Source organism: Liolophura sinensis, chromosome 1, assembly GCF_032854445.1.
Source record: "Liolophura sinensis isolate JHLJ2023 chromosome 1, CUHK_Ljap_v2, whole genome shotgun sequence".
NCBI lineage: Eukaryota > Metazoa > Mollusca > Polyplacophora > Chitonida > Chitonidae > Liolophura > Liolophura sinensis.
The window spans coordinates 86155605-86178139 of record NC_088295.1 but is presented as its reverse complement, the minus strand read 5'-3'; the positions used below and the strand labels follow the sequence as shown (position 1 = coordinate 86178139).

The following is a 22535-nucleotide window of genomic DNA, read 5'->3' as shown; positions in this document are numbered from 1 at the left end:
AGTGGCTATTATAAACCCATGCTGGCGGAAGTAGGCTAGGACCGTCTAACCTCATACCTAGATAGGGGATGCAGATTGTTACTTGCCTGTCTTACTTTTCAGAAAAAAAAACATCCTGTAACATATAATGTAGCCGTGTGGTTTGTTTAATACTGACTCGAAATATCAAAAGATACTATTGCTACTTTTAGGCGATTCTAGAAAACTGTAAGCCATTGGTGCCAATGTTCTCCCCTTTGTTTATGAATGGACCAACTTACCGCCATATTTTATTCCAGGTCGGCATCAATGTCGAGGGAGTAGCGGCAGGTAATTTGGTGACACGGTTCCGTGCCATGTACAGGCTAAGCAACCTAAAAACTTAGCCATAATTGCACCATGTTTTTATTCGTATTCCTTCCTCACAACACATGTCATTCGTGTCCTTGAATTGCGTACATAATCAATTATTGATGAACAAAAGGCTCTTCAATGGTTGTTGTTGTTGCTGCTGCAAATGGCATTCTCAGACATGAAACATTTTTCTGCCGCTCTGTAAATACCATGCATTGAGAAGTTTCTGCATATGCATTATCCCTTCGGGGTGTTGACTCGGCCTAAGCCTAGCCTATTTTGTTATCCACTGCCTGCACCAAGCCATTTTGGGGGTGGGGTGGGGGGGAGCTGTTGGATACAGTAGGTGTACTCAGTATCATGGTGCAGTGTTAAATTTCTGACAGAATATCAGATACTCTCTTTTTAGTTTACAACCTTCACTGATGAAACTAATAAGCCGATTTGTCATTTCAAAAGTCTCACAAGAATACATAGTTCAGCAAGTCAAACGAAACACTGCTATTTGTCTGCCACAGGCCGGCATTGTAACGTTTGACCACTTAACCGCACGGCCATGTGGCACTTTCAAAGCACCAGTAAAATGAACAAACCTAACTCGATATCCATCTCTGTTGCTAAAAGAACGTCACCTGGCTTCAATGTGAAACGTACCGTGTTCATCTTTCCATATATCGAATTATATATCATATTGTCAAATCATCGGCCATCACCATAATGGCACTATAGTATTGCTCCATTTAAAAGTGAACCATTCAAAAACCATAACCCAAATCTAAATAGCATCGGCATAAATAAAAAATGGAACAGACTTTACTCGGATCTTTTATCATGTGTTTTGAATTTATGAAATGACCTGTACTCTGTAAACAGATTATTACAAAAGTTAAGATTCCATACGTGTTATGTATATATGTTTATATCAGAAACACTTCAGCATACATGTATTTAAATAGACTGGTCAGAACATTTCCTAATACTGATAAAGGATGGCATTCAAGATTACAAATTTTTATACCATTATTTTATAGCTAAACAAAGGCCTAGACTGAAGCAACAACCGTGCTGTATTCAAAAAAATGAATTTAATATTTTAAGTAACAATCTCTGAAAAAGAGAATCTATTTACCAAATGTCAAATGGTGTTTTTCTGTAATTCATACATTACATTTTGGCCTGTAACGATTTCCAAAGAGGTATGTATCTCACATCAGACTAATCGATGGTGTGTGGCATCCCTGTGATAGTAGCAAGATATGGGAATAAATCGAGATAATGATGACCAATTTAGTGAACAGATAACACTACGTCACATTAATCTTTGATATTCAATATACACATTTGATATATCACTGGCATGGTATATTTCCCATGTATTATTTCAACTTGTGACACGTTTGCATGCTACTCTCCAGCAAACTGTTAAAGTTAACGCTTGTCTAAATGTCTGTCATTGTTTATGCAACAGGAATGTGAACTTTTCCATGGTGTATAGTGTGTTTGTGTTTTTATTTTCAGGATATTTAGGTCAATATGTTGAAAGTCTATCAAACAAAACAGCGTAATGTGCCTCTTAGATTATTTGCTTATTACACTGGTGCCTAAGAATGTGATTAAGACTTTTTCACTTATATGGCGTGGCCAGGTTTAGAGGTGGATGAATAAACCTCCGACCACCATAATGGAATAATTATACATGTATATAGGTATCTTCACATTTTTTCTTCTTGATGGATCAGCATTTGAACACTTACGTGCGAAAAAAAAAAATTATATCTGTAACTTATATTACAGTTGTAATCATGTACGAACGGAAGATGTGTATTGTACGTATCAAGCGTAATAGCATGGTAAACAGAAAATGAGGTGTCCATGTTTTTTCTTATTTTTTCTTTTAAATCAAAATTGATTCAATTTCAAGTGATGTAGAACATGACATTAGTACATTCTCTTGCCAGGTATGACACATCAAATATCGCTGATGTAAATAACATAAAGGACATGAAGAATTCAAAAGCGTCAGCTGTATTTGAAAATATTGTTACTCTGTGTTGTTTTTTTAATAACTCTAAAATCAAGTTCGATATTTATATTAATTGGATGTGAACTAACCGAACACTGGGTTTGCTTATTCTGCTGCGCCGAATGGTGGCTCAAAGCTGTGACTAGGGAACTTGTAGGTTTATACGAGACAAGGTGGAGGCTCTTGCAAACAAAGTCGCTCCACTTAAAATGAGTTTCCAAACAAAGTTGTTTATGCCCTATTACCCATGTTAACCTCTTGTTTTACCTATGTTCATTTCAAGCCCTTTAAGTGAATAGTCCTTCTTTCCACATTTATGGTCTTCCTTTTCCCTAGTGAATCAATTTTGAAAACTATTTTGACAAGCAAAGCCTTGGACACCTCTTCTCCATTCACGTTTTCACTTTTATATGAACTGCTTATGTCACATGCATCAGACATCAAAACTCTTAATCATTCTAAATGTTGCAGCTTCTGACATTGTCTCAGCCTTGTAGATCAACTGACATTCCCTTGTCATACTGTACTCAGATAGCATTTGTATGCCTTTATTGACATTATTCTCATGTTGTTTTGTCCAGGATGACTGTCAAGAAAGGGTATAGGCCAAGATGTTTCTTTGATGTAGAAATTGGTGGGCAACCAGGTACTAAATGCTGTTTACTTCTGTTTGTTGGTGTAAGATTGGTATCAGTAATATTATGTAGAATTTTAATTTGAAACAAGAAATTGTAAATACATATATATACGTGTATGCATATGACAGCAGTAGTGAAAAAGCAATCTACCTCCAGTTCAGTAATTCATGTATATTTGTAAAATGGGCTTAATTCATTGGTAATCCAAACACATCAAAAAATATTCAAACTAATATGTAAATATGATTCACCAATAAAGAGTTAAGTTTTCATACAAATTTCTTTCATTCGGAGACTTACAAATTTTCAGAAGGCACCACTTTCAAACTTGGGTTGCATTTTATAAAATTCCTTCATGCACTGTCATAATGTCACCTTTTGAAGTTTGGTATCAGAAACTTCAGTTTTTTTTCCTTGATATGGCCCTAGTGATGAATGTATGTAATATGATTTTTTTTTTCAGTTGGAAGAATAATATTTGAGCTGTTTAGTGACATCACTCCAAAGACATGTGAAAACTTTAGAGCTTTATGTACAGGTATGTGGATGCTTAACTGATCTGCTTTTACAGTTCAGAATGTGAGCATTTTGGATGTTAATTAAATTATTGATATCAGTTTTATTCTCCTTCATAACTAATATCTATCGGTGTGTACGTCTAACTTTTCAGCATTTATTCAGCAGAAAAGAAATTTGAATGTATGAAACTCATTTAGACTTACTTATTTCAGATCTGGGTTTATATCTTCAATTATCACATCTAGGATGTTAAAACTTCAAAGAGAATACCATGATGCTTTTGAAAGTAAACATCATTTTTGATTTTAAATGTGAATTTTCAGCAGGGAAATTTGCATCAAGAACTTCATTTGGACTATAATATCTTAAAACTCGTTTGTAGGAGAGAAAGGAGTCGGTGAAAAGTCTGGAAAGCCCCTCCATTACAAAGATGCCCCCCTTCACCGAGTTGTGAAGGATTTCATGGTGCAAGGTGGAGATTTCACCAAAGGTACTACATTTTCTTTACCATTTGCAATCTGTTTTTTTGTTCCCTGCAACTTTAGAGCCGTTACTGTTTTTACCAATATATATGCCATCAAATCATTCTATTCAGGGTTCAGTTTGATATAGAGTACTTACTAGATAGTAGGCCTTAGCTAAGTGCATTTCATGGTAGTTCAGAGCTTACTTAACTGAGTGCGCTTCATGAAACCAAGGCCTGTTTAATAGTAAAGGGATCTCTCATTTCAATGTTATTGTGTTTCAGTTAATGTGTGGTATACCTGCAGGGAACTATAATTAAGGTGTTTTGAGTTATGGCTTTATATCTCCTTACTGACCTACCTAATTCTTAGAAAAGCAGCACCTGACAGTTTTTAAATATACATTTTTGTTAACAGGTGATGGAAGTGGGGGCGAATCTATATATGGAGGAAGCTTTCCAGGTAACTCTCAGAAATTTGCATTAACTTCTTAAATTCAAATAAAAAACTGACAAATGAATTAATTTTTTTTCTCTTAGTTTCTGTGGGAATTAACATTACATAAACTCTTAGTACAATTTTGGTATTTTTTGTGTCTTTCATTTTCAAACCTGCCCATTTCATAATTTATTTTCATAATGCATAATTATGTCTTGTTTGAGCATGGTTTTCTCACTCCATAATGGTGACTGCCATCGTATAAGGGAAATATTCCTCAGGATGGCATACAACACCAGTCAAATAAATAAACAAATGATACTAACAGCAAACAGAGATCTCAAGTGAGGAGGTTAATCAGTTACATGTTTCTGGTGAAAGACTTTAGGGACCCCTCCCATAAACACCCTCAATTTTTTTTTTTGGCAAATTTTACAGTTTGGTCCTCTTTCAGGTACCTGCTCGTATCATCGTGTTTTCATATGTGATGTGATCATTTTTCCATGTTACATGTACATCAGTATCTTACCTTGTATGATAGCCCTGCGAATCCCTTACATTTTCATCAGCTGATTGTATCTCATTCAGCCCCTGCCAAGGGTTTTTAGAAGTGTGTTGCAACCTGCCCCTAACATAAGCATCAAGCCATTTTTGTTAGTCTAAGTGCTAATAGATGAACAGTGGAAATTGCCATCCTGAGTGTCCCGTGCTTATGGTGTGTGCCTTTAATTTCTAGTTAGAGGTCTGTATATTTCAACTGAATTCATGTTGTGTGCCGTTTCATTTGCATAAAACTGCAAAGTATCCATCATATTTCTAATGTTTAGGTTTATTGGGTTTACTTTTCAGATGAAAATTTTATTGTCAAACATGACAAAGACTTCCTCCTTTCCATGGCTAACCGTGGAAAGGACACCAATGGTTCTCAGTTCTTCATGTAAGTATTTGTATTTTAATAGTTCTTTTTCCTAACACCATCTTACTCCACAGGCTTTCTGGTACAGGTGTGCTTGTTGTACAACAAACATGGACATTATTTAAAAGCCGAGTAAATCACTTTTACAACCATTCTGTAAGGCAAAGGAAATTTTGTAATGTATTAAGCCGCATTCTTTTTTGAGCATGTCTAAATTTTCTGCCTTACAGATTGGTTAGATTACATATTTTTGACTTTAACATTTTCACCAAAAGTAAAGTAAAATGTTGGGCAACATGTTTACCTTTCAACAGTGTTCTAAAGTTGTACCAGTTTGTGAAAGTAGTGAACTACATATAAGCTCTAAAGTATAGAAAATTTAAACAACATTTCAATGTTAAGGAAATTGAATGCGAATGTTTCTTCCATGTCATATTTATTGCAGCAAACTTTGACAGAAAATCTACATTTACTGCTTTTTGTCCAATTTTTGCATAGTTATGCAGAAAAAAGACTTGCCCTCTGGTCTGGTGTGTGAAACATGAAGGTAAACCTAACATTATGCAGGAGGCTTTCGTGCTGCGTAAAAGTGAAGTTGCCAGGGAAACATTGATGTCCCAGATATATACGGTATACATGTAAGCCTTGGACATCTGGCAAGAAGCCCTGGTTTTATCTTCCACCATTGTGAGCAGTAGAGTATAAATTCTATCACCCAGTCATTGTCTGCCCCTGGCAGTGTGCTAAATAAGATGTGAACTATTTTACAGGTGTCATTTGTAGGCCATTTTGCTTTGTTTCTTCTCTTTTTCTGAACTACGGCTGGAGACGGACACAGAGACTGCTGGCAGACACAGACCTTATCATTTTACCCAGAAGCAACATATATCTATTCAACCAGATGATCTGTTTTTGTTTCTGTTTTCCTTATTTGTAACAAGATTGAAGTCACATTTGAATTATATTTGTAAGAATTCTCAGAGAATGGGATGTATTAAGGACTATACTTGGTGGGATGTTAGCAGTGTTTGTTCTGATTTTATAACAGCTGATTGGGTAATTGTTGTAAGTTAAAAAATAGTCATTTGAAGGCATAGGTCTTACATGCAGTTATGTTTTTAACAAAAAGAAACACATTCTCTGAGATTTCTTCGGTTAAATGTAACAGTTCAAATTCCATCTAATTTCTCTTCCTTAATGGATGGCATCACTTGAAATTTGACCTAATAGTTTGTCTTTCCTTTTTTCCTGGCTGGTTCCATTAAAATATTCAGAACTACAAAGCCAGCACCACATTTGGATGGGTAAGTACATGGGTGTATAATTGGGGAAGGAATATCATTCATTGGCTTAAGGTCAATAGATACTTATAACACAGTGAAAATATAATACATGGCAGTTACATTAAGGGCTTTTTTGCCTTTTGTCATGCATCTGTTGTAAAATAATAGGATGTATTGGTGCTTCCTAGGGAGCCTCTGTGGTCAAATGCTGAGCATGCTAGCGAGGTTCAGTGACCTAGTAACCTCTCACCAATGCAATGGCTGTGAGTTAATGCTGGCTTCCTACCAAGCCATATGTGGGGAGGTCTGGCAGCAACCTGCAAATGGTTGTGGGTTTCCACCAGGCTCTGCCCAGTTTCCTCCCACCATAATGCTGACTGTCGTGGTGTAAGTGAAATATTCTTGGGTACGGCATAAAACATGAAGAAAATTAAATGAAGAAACTGTGCTTCCAACTATGATCATGGTTACATTCAACCTCAGCAATCTTGACTTGTTCCTTAACATCTACATTTTGGTATTTTAATTTATTAATTCAGCATTCAGTACTACTTTTATTCTTTTGAACTTGGAAAGCTGAAACCAAACATTGAAAATCATCATTTTATAAGATGTAGTAGTTTTTTGCTTCGGTTCATGAGAGCATTGTATTGATTTGACAGGGTCCATGTAGTTTTTGGTCATGTGATCAATGGACAGGAAGTGGTGAAGCTAGTTGAGAACCAGCCAACAGATAACAAGAGTAGGCCAGTGAAAGATGTTGTCATTGGCAACTGTGGAGAGCTTGTCCTTCAGATCAAGCGTAAAGGTAAACTCACTCAGTGGACAACCTCTGTTTTATGAAGGCTTTTAAATTGTCATCAAAATCTGCTGGGAATATGATTGAGTTTCGGAAGTAACATGTTCGCATATGAATTGAAATTTCTTAAAGCATGCAAGATGTTAAGTGAGATCTCGTCCGAGCTGTTCGAGAGTGTGGAAGGTGGCAATGTGCCACACTGTAGCACTGGGGTTGAATGTGTGATCGCATTGTCCTAACTCATTACAAAACAAGGTTGTATACCAGGTGATATTGTGACTGGTTGGGTTGTTATGAATGGTGCCCATCTGCTGTGCCTTGGTGTGATGTGATGCCTAGTGTCCATATGCTGTGGTTGGGTGGGTGTCACACCAGATGTCAGCATTTCGTGCCTGGGTGTGATGTGATGTCTAGTGTCCATATGCTGTGGTTGGGTGGGTGACACACCAGATGTCAGCATTTTGTGCCTGGGTGTGATGTGATGTCTAGTGTCCATATGCTGAGGTTGGGTGGGTGTCACACCAGATGTCAGCATTTCGTGCCTGGGTGTGATGTGATGTCTGGTGTCCATATGCTGTGGTTGGGTGGGTGTCACACCAGATGTGAGCATTTTGTGCCTTGGTGTGATGTGATGTCTAGTGTCCACATGCTGTGGTTGGGTGGGTGTCACACCAGATGTCAGCATTTCGTGCCTGGGTGTGATGTGATGTCTGGTGTCCATATGCTGTGGTTGGGTGGGTGTCACACCAGATGTCAGCATTTTGTGCCTTGGTGTGATGTGATGTCTAGTGTCCATATGCTGTGGTTGGGTGGGTGCCACACCAGATGTCAGCATTTTGTGTCTTGGTGTGATGTGATGTCTAGTGTCCATATGCTGAGGTTGGGTGGGTGTCACACCAGATGTCAGCATTCCGTGCCTGGGTGTGGTGTCATATCTGGTGCTATATATTGTGGCTGGGTGGAGTGTTGTGTTTTGTGTCAGTTTAGCGTGCCTGGGTGTGATGTGATGTCTGGTGTCCATATGCTGTGGTTGGGTGGGTGTCACACCAGATGTCAGCATTTTGTGCCTGGGTGTGATGTGATGTCGAGTGTCCATATGCTGTGGTTGGGTGGGTGTCACACCAGATGTCAGCATTTTGTGTCTTGGTGTGATGTGATGTCTAGTGTCCATATGCTGAGGTTGGGTGGGTGTCACACCAGATGTCAGCATTCCGTGCCTGGGTGTGGTGTCATATCTGGTGCTATATATTGTGGCTGGGTGGAGTGTTGTGTTTTGTGTCAGTTTAGTGTGGCTGGGTGAGATGTTGTGCCTAGTGTCCATGTACTGTGATGAGGTGGAGTGTCAGTGTGTTCCGTCTGAGTGCCGCATTGGCAATATTTCAGCTATGTGGTGGCGAAACATTATGATGACCCGCTCATTTTCGGTTTCTGGATTTTCTGTTTTAGCGGAAAAGAAAAAGAAGAAAGCTGCATCAGAATCAGAAAGTTCATCAGGAAGCGACTCCAGCTCTGACACAGAAAGTGGAGAAGAGAAATCAAAGAAAAAGAGGAGGAGGAAAGTCAAGCACAAGAAAAAGGAGTCCAAAAAGAAGAAGGATAAGAAGAAGGATGCTGAGAGGTTAGTTACAGTGAGAAGTTTGGAAACACTAATTACAAAATACAGAACCATCATCGCATTTTACACTAATGAAATCTCATTTTAGCTCTTTGCTACCTATATTTTGGCTAGTGATGCATGGCAATTTGCTTTGCTCTGGAGAATAGTGAAATATTTTCTTATGATTTTGCAGTTTGCTGTAGTGAAATAAATTGTTAGACATCAATGTACCAAGGGGCCTCCGTGGCTCAGTCGGTTAAAGCGCTAGCGCAGCGTAATGACCCAGGAGTCTCTCACCAGTGCGGTCGCTGTGAGTTCAAGTCCAGCTCATGCTGGCGGCCGTACGTGAGAAGGTCTGCCAGCAACCTGCGGATGGTCGTGGGTTTCCCCCGGGCTCTGCCCGGTTTCCACCCACAATAATGCTGGCCGCCATCGTATAAGTGAAATATTCTTGAGTACGGCGTAAAACTCCAATCAAAAAAAAAAAAAAAAAAAAAAAATCAATGTACCAACTTTATATTTTCAGTGAGAAAGATGATGAGAAAAATGGGAAGTCTGAGCCAGTTACCACAGTATTTGGGGATATCCGGCCTGAAGAGATTCCAGATGTGCCGTCTCAAAACTTCCTGATGAGGAAAAGCCCAGAGCAAGATGCCAGGTACACAACGTTGTTATAATAAAACAAGGCTTGAATTTTACTTTCATGTAATGGAAACAATGTCACAGGTTTACTTTCTGTTGTACTTTAGGTCATTTACACTCAGACATTTTCTACGCTCTGATTTGCTTCTCCTTATGTCTTCAGAGTTTGATCTGTTAACAGTGGTATAGAGACATATATTACCATGATTTTCGTAATCTGGGGTTGAATCAAGTCATACGTATTACATGCGTTGGTTTGTAATTGAACTAGAATGTGTGAGAGAGAAAAGAAGAGAAATTTTTCCCAATTATTCAGATCTGGGCCTTTGTTTATCAAGCAACTTAAGTCAAAACTTGCAAGTGCTTATAAAGCCAAATTCAAACCAGGAAGGAACTCAAATTGTGATTAGTACATTGTCCTGCATAAAGAACCAGTGTACAAATTTAAAGCTTCCTTGAGCAAAATGTTTTAACTATAGCTGTGTTTGCTTTCAGGACTTAAGTCTTGGGACATTTGATAAAAGTGGCCCCTGAGTGAAATTAGAAATGCAACAATTCATTTTTAAAATTCTGCTGACCTATGTAAAGAAAAATAATGGGGAAAAGTTTCAGTGGGTATATGTCTTTTTGATGATTTCATTACAGGAAACAGCGTTCCCCTCCAGCATACAGAAGAAATACCCCTGCCCAGAGAAGGCCTTACTCTAGGACTTACTATTCCGCCTCTGGGCGGAAGATAAAAGGGCGTGGGACAATTGTGAGTAGTGAATGTTAGATGAAAAACATAAAATTATTAGTAGCACGTTCTTAACGTAAAAGGAGGGTAAGATATGAAGTAAGGTTCATTTTACAGATAAACTGCAAACTATGCGTAAAAATAGTTCTGTTTATTTTTAAGTACAGACAAAGCTTATATCGTACCCTGAGTGTCGGCGTCCAGTAATAAATAAAGCAGTGTTAAAATGGTTGGGGTGGTATCTTAAAAAGTACTGCTGGTATTGCACACATGTAGAGCACAATAGAGTGAGGGAGATATTCCATCGTTGATAAGGTGTGTGTGCATATTAAATACCATAAATTACTGAATTCCTGACTCAATTTTTTATGTGTATTAGGATCACGGTTACGCAAAACTTTAGGGTTGGTATCTTAAAAAGTATTGTATGTATTGACCTTAAGTTTTGTTTATAAGGCACAATGATGCAAGTAGGATGTTACATTGCTTATGCTGTGTGAGCATATTAATTACTGTAAATTACCAAATTCACAATTTCAGTTTTTTAAACATTGAGTTGAACTTTTGCATTTATTTGTCTCGTACAGGTGAGCTTAAGAGTGTTGAAATGCATTCAGATATTTGAATACTATGGTGTGCTTTATAAACAATATTGACGTTACCTTGAAACTGTGACGTCACATCACCTTTTTTCCTGACGTTCACCAGGAGGAAGGAATTTTGGGGAACATTATTTCAGTAATTTTTTACACATGGGTAGAAAGTGTTATTCCAACTTTCAATGGTGTTATTAGAATTGGAATAACTTCCTGTGAGTTCCTAAACTGTGCTGTTATGGTCCATAAAGCCCACCTTAAAATTTAAATGTTTGAATGCCTACTCTTTTTACAAACATCTAAAAAAAAAAATAAACAAAAGTATATTTATGCATATTTTTAAATGAACCATTTGGTGATGCCTACCCTGATTTAGAGGTCTTTTCCTTTAATCTTTTTAAATTTTATTTCTGAAGCATTTCAAATAAATATTTGAATTTTATCTGTAAACAGAGGTTCCGCTCACGCAGCAGAAGTCAGACCCCACCACACTGGCGAAAAGAAATTGATCGTCTTAAACCTGCCTCTGCTCTGGATGATCTGGATGATCCTGTCGATGTTGACCAGAGCAGTCGCTGGGGTCATGAAGATCCCTTAAACCAAGGTCGTGAGGAAAGACTGTCCAGGGGTTCCCGCAGAGGCCAGGAAAACAGAGGCCATGAGGGCAGAGGTCGAGAAGATAGAGATAATGTAAGAGGGAGAGATGAGCATGAAAGGCGTAGAAGTGATGATGCAAGGGGAGTAAACCCTAGAGCTGGTCGCCTTAGTGGAGAGGAATGGGATAGAAATAGAGACAATGTGCAGCGTAGGCACCAGGACTTGCGACAAAGAATGGAGAGCAGTGGTTCCCGGCTGACTGACCGCTTTCAGCAAGGTCAGGCTGAGGGTGACACTCAGGAGACCAGGTAAGCTAGAATGTAGTGTATTGGACTCGTGTTGGAGATATGTGGAGTATACATGAATACATTCACCTTAAGGATTTTAGGGGAGGTGAAGGAGTGATGTAGATAGTCTGCCTGTCATTAAACAGGGTTAAAATTATTAAACATAGATATAAGTGCAGGGAAGAATTTACCTCTAGTGGTAAGGGATCCCTCATCATCTGCTGAAACTTGAATAAGATCAGTAGTATTTCCTAAGTACTAAGTTTCTGTTATTGCTAGTAATGTTACATGTATTACATGATTTTAGGAGGCCAGATCCAGCAGAGCAGAGGAAAGGAGGGGAGGAGGATAAACACAAAGAGAAGGATAAAAAGTGAGCAGTTGTTTTCTTTACAGAATCTTGTCTTTGTCTGTTCACCTCCCTGTATGATTTGTTCACGAGCCAATTGTTTTTGACTTTATATTAATGGTATTATTTACAGACACAAAAAGCACAAGAAAGAAAAGAAGGTCAAGAAATCCAGGGATGATGAAGATGACTCTAAACATGACCACTCCTCCAAGAAAGACAAGAAAAAAGAGAGACATGAATCAGAATCCAAGCATAAACCTGATGACGGGGAGGAATCTGGCAGACGAGACAGAAGGAAGAGTAGGTCAAGATCAAAATCCCCAGCAAGGAGGAGAGCACCCTTGTCAAGATCGCCCATAAGGGCTGGCCGCCAGAAATCAAGATCAAAGTCAGCCTCTCCAGTACGGCCAAGGTCTGATCGTAAAAGTTCTCAGTCCCACACCACAGACAAGAGCAGGGAAGATCGTAAACAGAGGTCAAGTAGGAGATCAAGGTCACATTCAAGGTCATCATCGGCTGGTTCACATGGACGTCGAAGGTCAGGAAGGATAACCTCGTTGGATTCTTCAAAGAGCAGAAGCCCGACCAAAAGGTCACAACCTTTTAGGTAGGCAACGTCAGGAGTTCGTCGTCTTATAGCTGGAGATGAACTAGGTTGAAAAGTTCGTGTTCTTGTCATAACACCTATGACTTTTCGGACTGCTTCGGTGGCCTAATGGTTAGAGCGTCCTCCTCGAAGTCAGTATACCTTAGCCCAATTTTACGAAGCTATTTTAACATATATAATTACCCCCTTTTTGTATGGCAAAGAAATTGTGAAGTACTTGGTAAAATCTCAAGCATACATACATCCCTATGGCTTAAATCCCTATGACTTACATCCCCATGACTTACATCCCCATGACTTGCATGCCTATGACTTACATGCCTATGACTTGCATCCCTATGACTTACATCCCTATGACTTACATGCCTATGACTTACATGCCCATGGCGTACATCCCCATGACTTACATCCCCATGACTTACATCCCTGTGACTTACCTACTGGGGTTAAGCCCAGGCTTTCCATTTTTCTCCACCTATAAACTGATTGCCAGTTTTGATATCAGTTTTCCATATGTTTACCCAGGGAAAAGCCTAAAACATATGTATGGTGGCCATCTGTTCTCTGTTCCATGCATTGAAGTATGCTTTTGCTCTTCACAATGATAACGTTTTTATTTTTCATTTCTGATGGGTTTACAGGGCTCGTAAAGAGAAGTCTGAGAGTCCACCTCCCACCCACTGGAGGCCGGGGATGAAGCCTTTACAGCAACACTCACGAGAGGACAAAAGGTAACCTATGAACCGTCATCTTTGCAAGTGACACAATTTAAAATATTAATAATTGATTACTAATGTTGAGGGAATGATTTTTGGACAAAAATCTCAGCTATAAGCAGTGCTGCATGTGTATGTTGTGAAAGGGAGTTTTGAATAGTTCAGCTGCATGTGTGGCTTGCATATTGAGGTACCAGCTATACTGGGTACAAGTGTCAGACACAAAACAGAAATGTGGAGAGGAAAATCAAATCAGTTTTTCTGGAAATTCAACAGAAGTATGAATAAGACATTGTGTAATGTATGTTATTGTTAATTTAGAGATCCTGAAGGAGATATTCGCAGAAGTTCACCCGACAACCCACCAGCTATAACCAAGGTGACAGGTCCAGCGTCAGAATCGGACAGCAACCCTCCTGACCTTTACCCTATGTCAAGGTCACCCATGGAGGTTGGTGAAAGTAGTGGCAGACAGCAGGAGAAAGTGGAAACTTCTAATGGCTTCAGTGAGATGAAATTCACCATTGACATGGACAATGAAGTAGAGCCAGCTGTGAGAAGGAGTGACTTGATACCTAAAGCGATTCCCACTACCCGTAGGGAAGTGTCCCCACCCTCAGAGGAAGGGGAGAGGAAAAGTGGGTATAGTTCTCCTTCAAGGTCACGCTCAAGGTCACGCTCTCGTTCTTCCTCCAGATCTTCGTCAAGCTCATCCGATAACCAAAAGTCTTCCAAGAAAAAAGACAGAGTAGAGGTAAGAAGATTGTTGAGATGCGTTGGCTGTTGGCTAGAAAGGCTTGTTCATTCTGCCTGTAGCATTGTATTGCTTGTAATATTCACTGATATGACTAAATCATCATTTATGTTGTCTGGAGACCCGTTTTATTGTCTTGACCCATTCAATTTTTCTTTGCCTTTCAGGAAAGATTTAAATGGCAGCCCCCTCCTGACCCGGAGATTGAGCACGAAGAAGAACGAGACACCAAAACACAGACAAACATTGTGGTAAATCATTTTTTTTAATGAATTTACAAATTTTCGAATCCACCTGATTATGTGTATTTACCCAGATGATGGTCAAGAAACATTCAGTAAGGTTAAATCAGGCTACTTCTCCAGTCTGATGGCAGTAATTTTGCTATGTTACATTTGGATGTATGATTGGATTGATGGTTCCATTTTAATGACCTGCATTCTGTGTATTTTAGAAAGATGAGCCAGTAGTGCGCATCAAAACTCCACCTCTACCACCAATAGACAAAGTTGCTGAGGCTACCAAGGAGCTAGCAGGGTAAGAGTGTTTGAAGAATTCTACGCTGCTGAAATTTGCAATCCTTCAGTGAATTGTCTGAAGATGAAATGTATTTAAATTACCTTGTTTTACCTTAAGTTTGGAAATAGTAGTATCAAACACTGGTGACATCTTTCTTGGATTTTTTCCCCTCAGTTTGAAGATATTATCCCAGCCCTTCACAGAGATCGCATCTCGAGTCCCCATGGTATATAACTATACATTTCTTGTAATATAGATGTATGTATATATGCTGCCATCGTGTAAGTGAAAAATTTGAGGGAAAAATTGAGTAAGGCATGAAGCAACAATCAAATGGATAAATCTATCTGTGTTTAATACAACTCCAGGATGTAACATTTTGTGTGCTGTTTTAGAAAACATGTGAAGCCGCTGAAACCAGCTGACAGAGGTTACGGTTGGCTTAAGGATGCTGGACCTGATCCCATTGTACACATATCTGAAGTGCCGTTACCATCAGATCCCTTACCCCCTCCTGTTAAGAAGACTAAAACTCGCTCTTCCAGCGAGTCCTCTTCCTCCCCCAGTCAACCACGTGACTTTAAAATAGATATGTACAGCGAGGACAGTGTAAGCATGGATGCATTCACTAAAACGGCAACTTACAGCCCCATACCAATAGCCAAATCCCCAACATCCCAGGTCTCACAACACAGCAGCGTTCCCCAAAACATCCCTTCACAAATACCAGGAGTTATCAGTCCGAGTCGAGATATACCCTTGCCAGGGGAGGCACATCCACTAGACAGCAGCTTCAGCAAACAAAGCAAACAACAGTCACCTGGCAGAAAATTAACCAAGTCTCCAGGTTCAAGCCGTAGTCAATCTCCCTCCCCAAGGAAGAAGTCTACATCTCCAGTCAGAGGAGCCTTCAAGTCAAGTAAAGGGCGAAGGTCTAGATCGGAATCAAGCGAGGCACCTCGTAAAGGTTCAAAATCCAAGTCGCCATTGAAATCAAGAGTTTCGAGATCCAGATCTCCACCAGGAAAATCCAGCTCCCCCAAAAGGAGGTCAAAGTCACCAAGGAAACGATCTGTGTCACCTAGGAAATGGTCAGGTTCACCAAGGAAAAGATCTTTTTCACCGAGAAAACGTTCAGGATCACCAAGGAAACGGTCGTTTTCACCAAGAAAGCGGTCAGGATCACCTTGGAAACGATCTCACTCTCCTAGAAAGCGCTCCGTTTCACCAAGAAAACGATCCATTTCACCAAGAAGACGATCAAAATCACCGAGAAGAACATCCAGATCTCCAAGGAGAAAGTCAAGGTCTAGGTCTCCAAGAAAACGCTCTTTGTCAAGGTCGCCAAAGCGACGTTCAAGGTCAGGTTCTCGGCGCAGGAGATCTAGGTCACCGCGTCGATTTTCACCCGTGGCTCGTCGCACAGGTAGACGCTCACGATCCAGATCCAGGTAAGAATGCCATTATATTTTTGAATATTTACTGCTACAAAATATTAATGGGTTGTGCTTGCTAAATCAAATTGGATCAGTTCCGTTAAATATGCAATTTGCTAACAGTGACAAATAAATCAACCATGTAAATACATGTCATTGTTTAAAGAAGTCCTTGTTTTCCCTTGTCAGATCGCCACGACGACGCTCTCCACCACGCAGATCACCCAGGAGGTTTTCAAATTCAAGGTCAGTGTGCTCTGTTGCTGGTACAAAGGGTGTTGTAGCTGCTTTTTTCTTTAACATTTTGAGTTTAAAGGTGACAAGATAAAGTGTCACCAAACTTTTACTGGGTTTAAAAAAAATCTAAAAAAATACTTAGTGTCGGTTTAAGGTAAGTCTTTCAGTGGACATAAACATTAGTCAGGTGCTGTCTTTCACTTTAAAATAATTGATCCAGGCTATGCAGGTCCTTTTCCTGCTTTTCAAAGTCACAATCAGAAGGCATGCAGGTTCAATGTCACAATCACAATCCAGGCATGCCCTAATCAGACCTTGTTTGTCTTAGCTGTGTGTACTGGAGGGGTCAGAAGGCCTATCCTGCATTCCAGTTCTAGGTCTTGTGATTCTTTGTGACACTGGCAGAAATATTTTCAGTGTGGCAGTAAACCTCATTTTTTCATCGTGATTCTTGGCAGTTGAAATGGTAACTTGCTTATCTTGTTAACTGTACAGCTGTTGGGTACCCTCAGTAGAAATATTATGTCATTATTTCTGACAGCTAGAGTCCTAATCCCCCAGATGTCATCGTGGCTGTCCACATTGGTAAAGAAGAATATTCATGTCAAGCAAAACGAAATGTTTTTTCGTAGGAAGTGCAGGTCATAGATAAACATATATAGTAGTAGGTGTGAATTGCAACAAATTTGAATGGCAACAAATCTAGTAACTTAAGTGTATCATCTCTTTTATGGATTGTATAAATTGAAAATGTTCCCCTTCCTACAGAAGTGCGAGGGAGATACTCCCCCCATAGATTCAGACGCAGTAGATCTGCTGGAAGATCTCGCAGGTAAGACCTTGTTAAGAAAAATGGTCATAGCCACCACTTTAATGTAACTATAGAAGTACCTTGTTGTGGAATTCTTTGTAATTGGCTTGACCGTGGTCAAGTAAAGGAATTTGTCAAGTTAGACCACCCTATAAGGCATACTACACTGGGCTGAAACCTGCAAATGGGCATGTTTAACCCTGGCTCTGCCAGATTTTCTCCGCCATAATGCTGGTCGCTGTTGTATGTGTGAAATATTGAGTAAAACAGCAATCGAATAAATAAATAAATACACAAAGGGACTGAAGAAGTAGTAGTATCAGGTAGTATCCTTCCTCTTCACTAAAAATTTGAAAATACAAGGTGGAGACACTGATTCTCTTGGTAGGGTTCACAGTGACAGAAATTTGCGTTGGGTCAGTTAATTGCATAATAGATCTGAAATTTCAATTTTTTGTTCTGAAGTGGGATGGTTTTAGTAGCAAATTTTTCGGTTCTGATATATTGCAGAAGACGCAGCAGTTCCTCGCGCAGCAAAAGTCGGTCTCCTATCAAGCGCAGGTCAGTGTCTTTTATTCAGTTTACCGCTTGCCTGTCCATGTGTACAGCTCCTTATGTACAGTAGCCACAAATGACATATGGCTGAAATATTGCTGGAGTGGCATTAAGCCATAATCATTCATTCCTTTGTGAACTTTGTTCGATAGGTTAATGTGAAATGATCCTGATCTAAGGCCTCCCGATTCTGCGTGTGATGTGGAATATACTATCTGTATGACTATTACACCAAGGCAGCATAGCAAGGATTTGACTCGCACATTAATGTAATACATTTGAACTGCATATCTGTTTATGAAGGGAATCAAATGAGCTATTTGTTATCCGTTTATTATGTGAATACTAGAAAGTTTCGAGTCCCATCATATCCATACCTCGTCATTATTTATACACTTACATATTTCAGAAGTCGCACTCGTTCTAGAAGCCGCTCTCGTCGCAGGGTTTCCAGAAGTGTCTCTCGAGGAAAACGCGCTCGACGTGCACACAGCAAGTCCAGCAGTCGCAGCCGTAGTCGAAGTAGGGGGCGTCGGCGCAGTCGAAGTTCATCGTAAAGCTTGTCCTTGCATGTATATGTGGTTAAGGACTGTTAAAACTGCCATCATTGTCCTATGTCATCTACCAATGGTGCCCACTTCTGTTTTTTGGTTGTATGCGCCACATTTCTTATTGTCATAGCTGTACATAGTGGCTTATTAAACGGTGTCTACATGTAGGCATAATCATGTCACTGACTGGTGTGTCCAGCTGTACTGAATGATATCACACTTTGATAACTGTTCACCTCTTCACCTTTGACCCTGTCATAAGAACATGCGAGTCTCCTTCACTTACCGGTGTGGCTTCCTAGTGTATTTAAATAGTAATGAAGGAGTGTCAGGAGTAATAAGTAGCATTGTGCTTGTTATCTTCACACTGTGTTTGTCATTATCTTCACACTGTGTTTGTCATTATCTTCACAATGTGTTTGTCATCATCTTCACACTGTGCTTGTCATTATCTTTTGCTCTCTATGTTTACGCCAGCTTTTAAGATATCTCGTGTTGACTGTGTTTGGATAGAAAAGATTTTGTTAAACTTCCAGGTTATGTGGTAATGTGTCACCATGTAGCGTTATTTTGACATTATCTTGAAGTGTTTGACACTAATTTGAAATACTTGCCATTATATGGCTCTAGGTAAGAACGTTATGATTAACGATTATATGTGTTTTTGCTTTCTCAAGCCATCATTTATAACATGAATATCCACAGCTTTACGATATTAAGAGGATTGGTTAATTTTGAATTCATCTCAAATTTGGCATAGATTCAGAACCTGAGCAATTCCTGCATATGGATATAGAACACTGCACTTGCTAGAAGATATCTCAGAAATCAGTGAGCCAGAAATAATCTCGCTCATCTTATATTCAGCATTTAGAAGTAAAACAAACCGATAAATGTCTTATTCCTCTGATGACTGAGAATTTTAATAAAGGTGTCAGTCCTCAAAAATTGTAGTTTGTTTCTGATTTTGGACCCCCAATGTGGTATTAAATGTTTGCCTTGTTACATTGCTGAGCCCAGGACTAGCAGTCATATATGCAATGTTTGGAAAGCAAAACGCCTGCAATGAAAGCAATTGGTATACACATTTTTGATTTTGCACAACTCATAAACTAGCTTGGTACACGATTTGGAGACTAAAATTTATGTGCCTTGCGTCTTTCTGACATCACTGAAAACTGAACACTTCTGTTTACAGGGCTTAATTTTTTACTTCACATACCCTCTTAGTTCATAGTGTGTGTTGAATGTTGGTCCTGCCTTTGTTGACCTAGAAGTGTCCCATTATGGTTGATTGGCACGTGAATGTTTGATGTAATGCCTTGAGTGTAAGGAACAATTCAGAGTCCAGCTAAAACATGAAACATGGTGCTTACAGCTGCTTTTTTTGGACAGGTTTTAAACAGAACACCTTACTTTTAGCAAAACTTATATACCATTTCACCTTTACAGGTGGTCGGAAATGGATAAAATCACAAGGGCAACCACCTTACCTCAGAAAGTACCTGACAAAGGTTGCTCAACCATTATGTCTTATTGTACAAGAGGTATCCAAGCACTGTCGCGGTATCATCATTAAAAAGAGAACCTAAAAACATTGACATTTTAGACAAATCCTGAGGTGTTTCAGAAAGACACCTAGTTGAGGTGCAATTCTAAGATTCTACCTTTTGGAGTTAAGAGTATGGACGTGTCTGTATTCACTGTACTGTTTGAAATCAGTAGGACACGAAAGCTGTGAGGTACATGTATAGGCCTATACTTGTGGTGCACCATTTACATTCACATGTACAGTAATACTCCAACAACAGTGGCACGTTTGAAAAGTGATTTCAAGCCAGAATTTTCGGGGTGAATCACTTGCAGCCATGGTATGCATGAAGGTGTGAGACACTGTTCACAGGAGAACTTCATATGAAACAGCAAGCAAGCTTGTGTGGAGGAAGTCATGACATGAAGTGACAGACAAAACTGTCAAGTTCAGGTGATTCTAGCAGTAACTGAATTCTCACAAATTTCCATGACGACGCTTGCTTGGCTATTTGCACATACTACCATTTGTCTCTACCACTGAAATGTACATCTACACGTCAGGTGTAGAAGTTCGTCAGTACCTTGTCAACGGTTGGTGGTTTTCCCCAGGTTTCCTGCACTGATAATACTGTCATGTGACAAATCCTTGAGAGTGGGATTGAACAACAATGAAATAACTACATACATCAGTGGTATGGAGTAGTGTTAGCAGGGGAGTCCTTATCAACACTTGCAGGTTGCATTTCAGGTGTGTCTGAACGAGGGACATTTTTGCCTCAGCTGTACAAAGTACGCGTGTACCTTACATCAAACCTGAGCGTTGACGTCCAATAACAAAAGGAAGGGAAAGCAATGTTAAACAAAATGTTAGGGGTGGTACGGCAGGTACTGAGATCAGGCTTTGCACACTTAAGTAGAGGACAACAGCACAAGGGGGATATTCCATCATTAATACAGTGTGTGCATATTAAATACCATAAATTCATGACTTATTGTGTATTGCACTGTGCATTAAAATCAATGTTAAACAAAATGTTAGGTGGAGGGCCTCTGGCTCAGTTGGTTAGTGCGCTAACGCAGCATAATGACCCAGGAGCCTCTCACCAATGCGGTCACTGTGAGTTCCAAGTAGAGCTCAGACCAGCTTCCTCACCGGCCGTACGTGGGAAGGTCTGCCAACAAACTACAGATAGTTGTGGGTTTTCCCCGGGCTCTGCGAGGTTTCCTCCCACCATAATGCTGGTATAAGTGGAATATTCTTGAGTACGGTGTAAAACACCAATCAAACAAATAAATAAATATATATATAAATCAATCAAAATGGTAGGTGATATCTAAAAAGTACAGCATGCATTGACTTGAAGTTTTACATGCGTATAAAGCACAATAACACTAGGATGATGTTCCATCACTGATGCTCTGTGTGCATATTAATTCTGTAAATTACCATATACCATTATTACATCATATACTGCATTCATGCGTCTCCTACAGTTGAGACCTGGTAACCTTGCGACCAAATCTACGTGACAGGTAACTTCTCAGCTCAGATCCCAGATACTTTAGGCAGTGAAAGGTTCCCCATTATCTGTGGTGGTTCTGTTATAGGTGAAATACTGCCGTGTTTATTCAACTGTAATACTTGTAAGTTGGTTGCTCAAACTGGGCTTAATTATAAGCAAAACTTGTTTAAAAGAGTGATTTTTGCCTCACATGAATTTCACACGAATATAGAGGAAAAACGTACAAACTGAACTTCTCACAGAAAAACTGGAAGCTGGTTAGAAATAAAATGTGGTAGCTAGTATATATTATTTCTTATTATCCTCTGCATCAGACAAAATACCATGCTAGTCTGCTGTCTAGGTTATTTCCCTGGCTCAAGCGATTCACCTATACAACCATCTTCTGCACCCGAACTGATGGGACCTGCAGCATAAATTTGTTACATGGTTACTCAGTGACAGGGTATGGAAATATATGGTATCACTAACCCTCATAAAACGCCGAGCCCAATATGAGGGTCAGTGACTATAGATACAACAGGGTAAAAGTGATTTTAGTGTAAATAAAAAATTCAAAGTGATCAAAAGAAAACGTGTTCACAAACACACCATAAATACAGATCCGTTACACCACATGTTTATCTGGGTGGAGTCTATTAAACAAGGCTTATATACAATGAAAAAAAAACTACTTTGTGAACTTCAATAGATTTATTTAACAACTTCTGATTGGTTACATGAACACTTGGGAAATGACTGGCAGCTTGGAATGGCTGCTGTTTTTACATAAAACAGAAATCACAGAATTGTTGACATGCACAAAGCAGAGACCAGCTCTTGTTCCACCATCCATCAGGGATACTGGTAGACATAATTTTCAACATGTCCAGTTCCTTTCTACTCTCCACCTGGAGCAGAGTATAGACCACACTTACAAATCATTTTGATTGTGCTGACCACCTGAAACATCCACACACTGCTACACAGTACCACCGACCACTATGACACACCACACTGCATTACATATGTTAACTATTAAACCTGGTTCAATTTGCACGGAGCACTCTTAATGATACAAGCATGAAATGCCA

General features: G+C 39.5%; 1 protein-coding gene and 1 long non-coding RNA gene across 4 annotated transcripts; both read left to right on the top strand.

The window, feature by feature from the left end:
- The first annotated feature begins 272 nt into the window (after positions 1-272).
- LOC135461936 (peptidyl-prolyl cis-trans isomerase G-like) lies at positions 273-16726 on the top strand. 3 transcript variants are annotated; one of them, XM_064739225.1, is made up of 20 exons: positions 273-309; positions 2938-3002; positions 3458-3532; positions 3896-4003; positions 4395-4439; positions 5265-5352; positions 6606-6635; positions 7277-7422; positions 8860-9031; positions 9537-9668; positions 10298-10409; positions 11438-11889; positions 12176-12241; positions 12351-12827; positions 13469-13558; positions 13865-14297; positions 14465-14548; positions 14752-14834; positions 15212-16267; positions 16442-16726. In XM_064739225.1, the coding sequence occupies exons 2-20, from the start codon at positions 2939-2941 to the stop codon at positions 16578-16580; spliced, it is 3852 nt and encodes a 1283-aa protein (XP_064595295.1). In that variant the 5' UTR covers positions 273-309; position 2938; the 3' UTR covers positions 16581-16726. The 3 variants fall into 3 exon arrangements, with proteins under 3 accessions (XP_064595295.1, XP_064595296.1, XP_064595297.1); XM_064739226.1 differs by lacking the exon at positions 12176-12241; XM_064739227.1 differs by lacking the exons at positions 273-309; positions 2938-3002; positions 3458-3532; positions 3896-4003; positions 4395-4439 and adding an exon at positions 5830-5969 and having other exon boundaries at positions 5271-5352; positions 16442-16724.
- A 540-nt stretch (positions 16727-17266) lies between these two features.
- LOC135461937 (uncharacterized) lies at positions 17267-18416 on the top strand. Its single transcript, XR_010443412.1, has 3 exons — positions 17267-17321; positions 17811-17861; positions 18265-18416. It is a non-coding gene; the product is annotated as an uncharacterized LOC135461937 (long non-coding RNA).
- The last annotated feature ends 4119 nt before the right edge of the window (positions 18417-22535 follow it).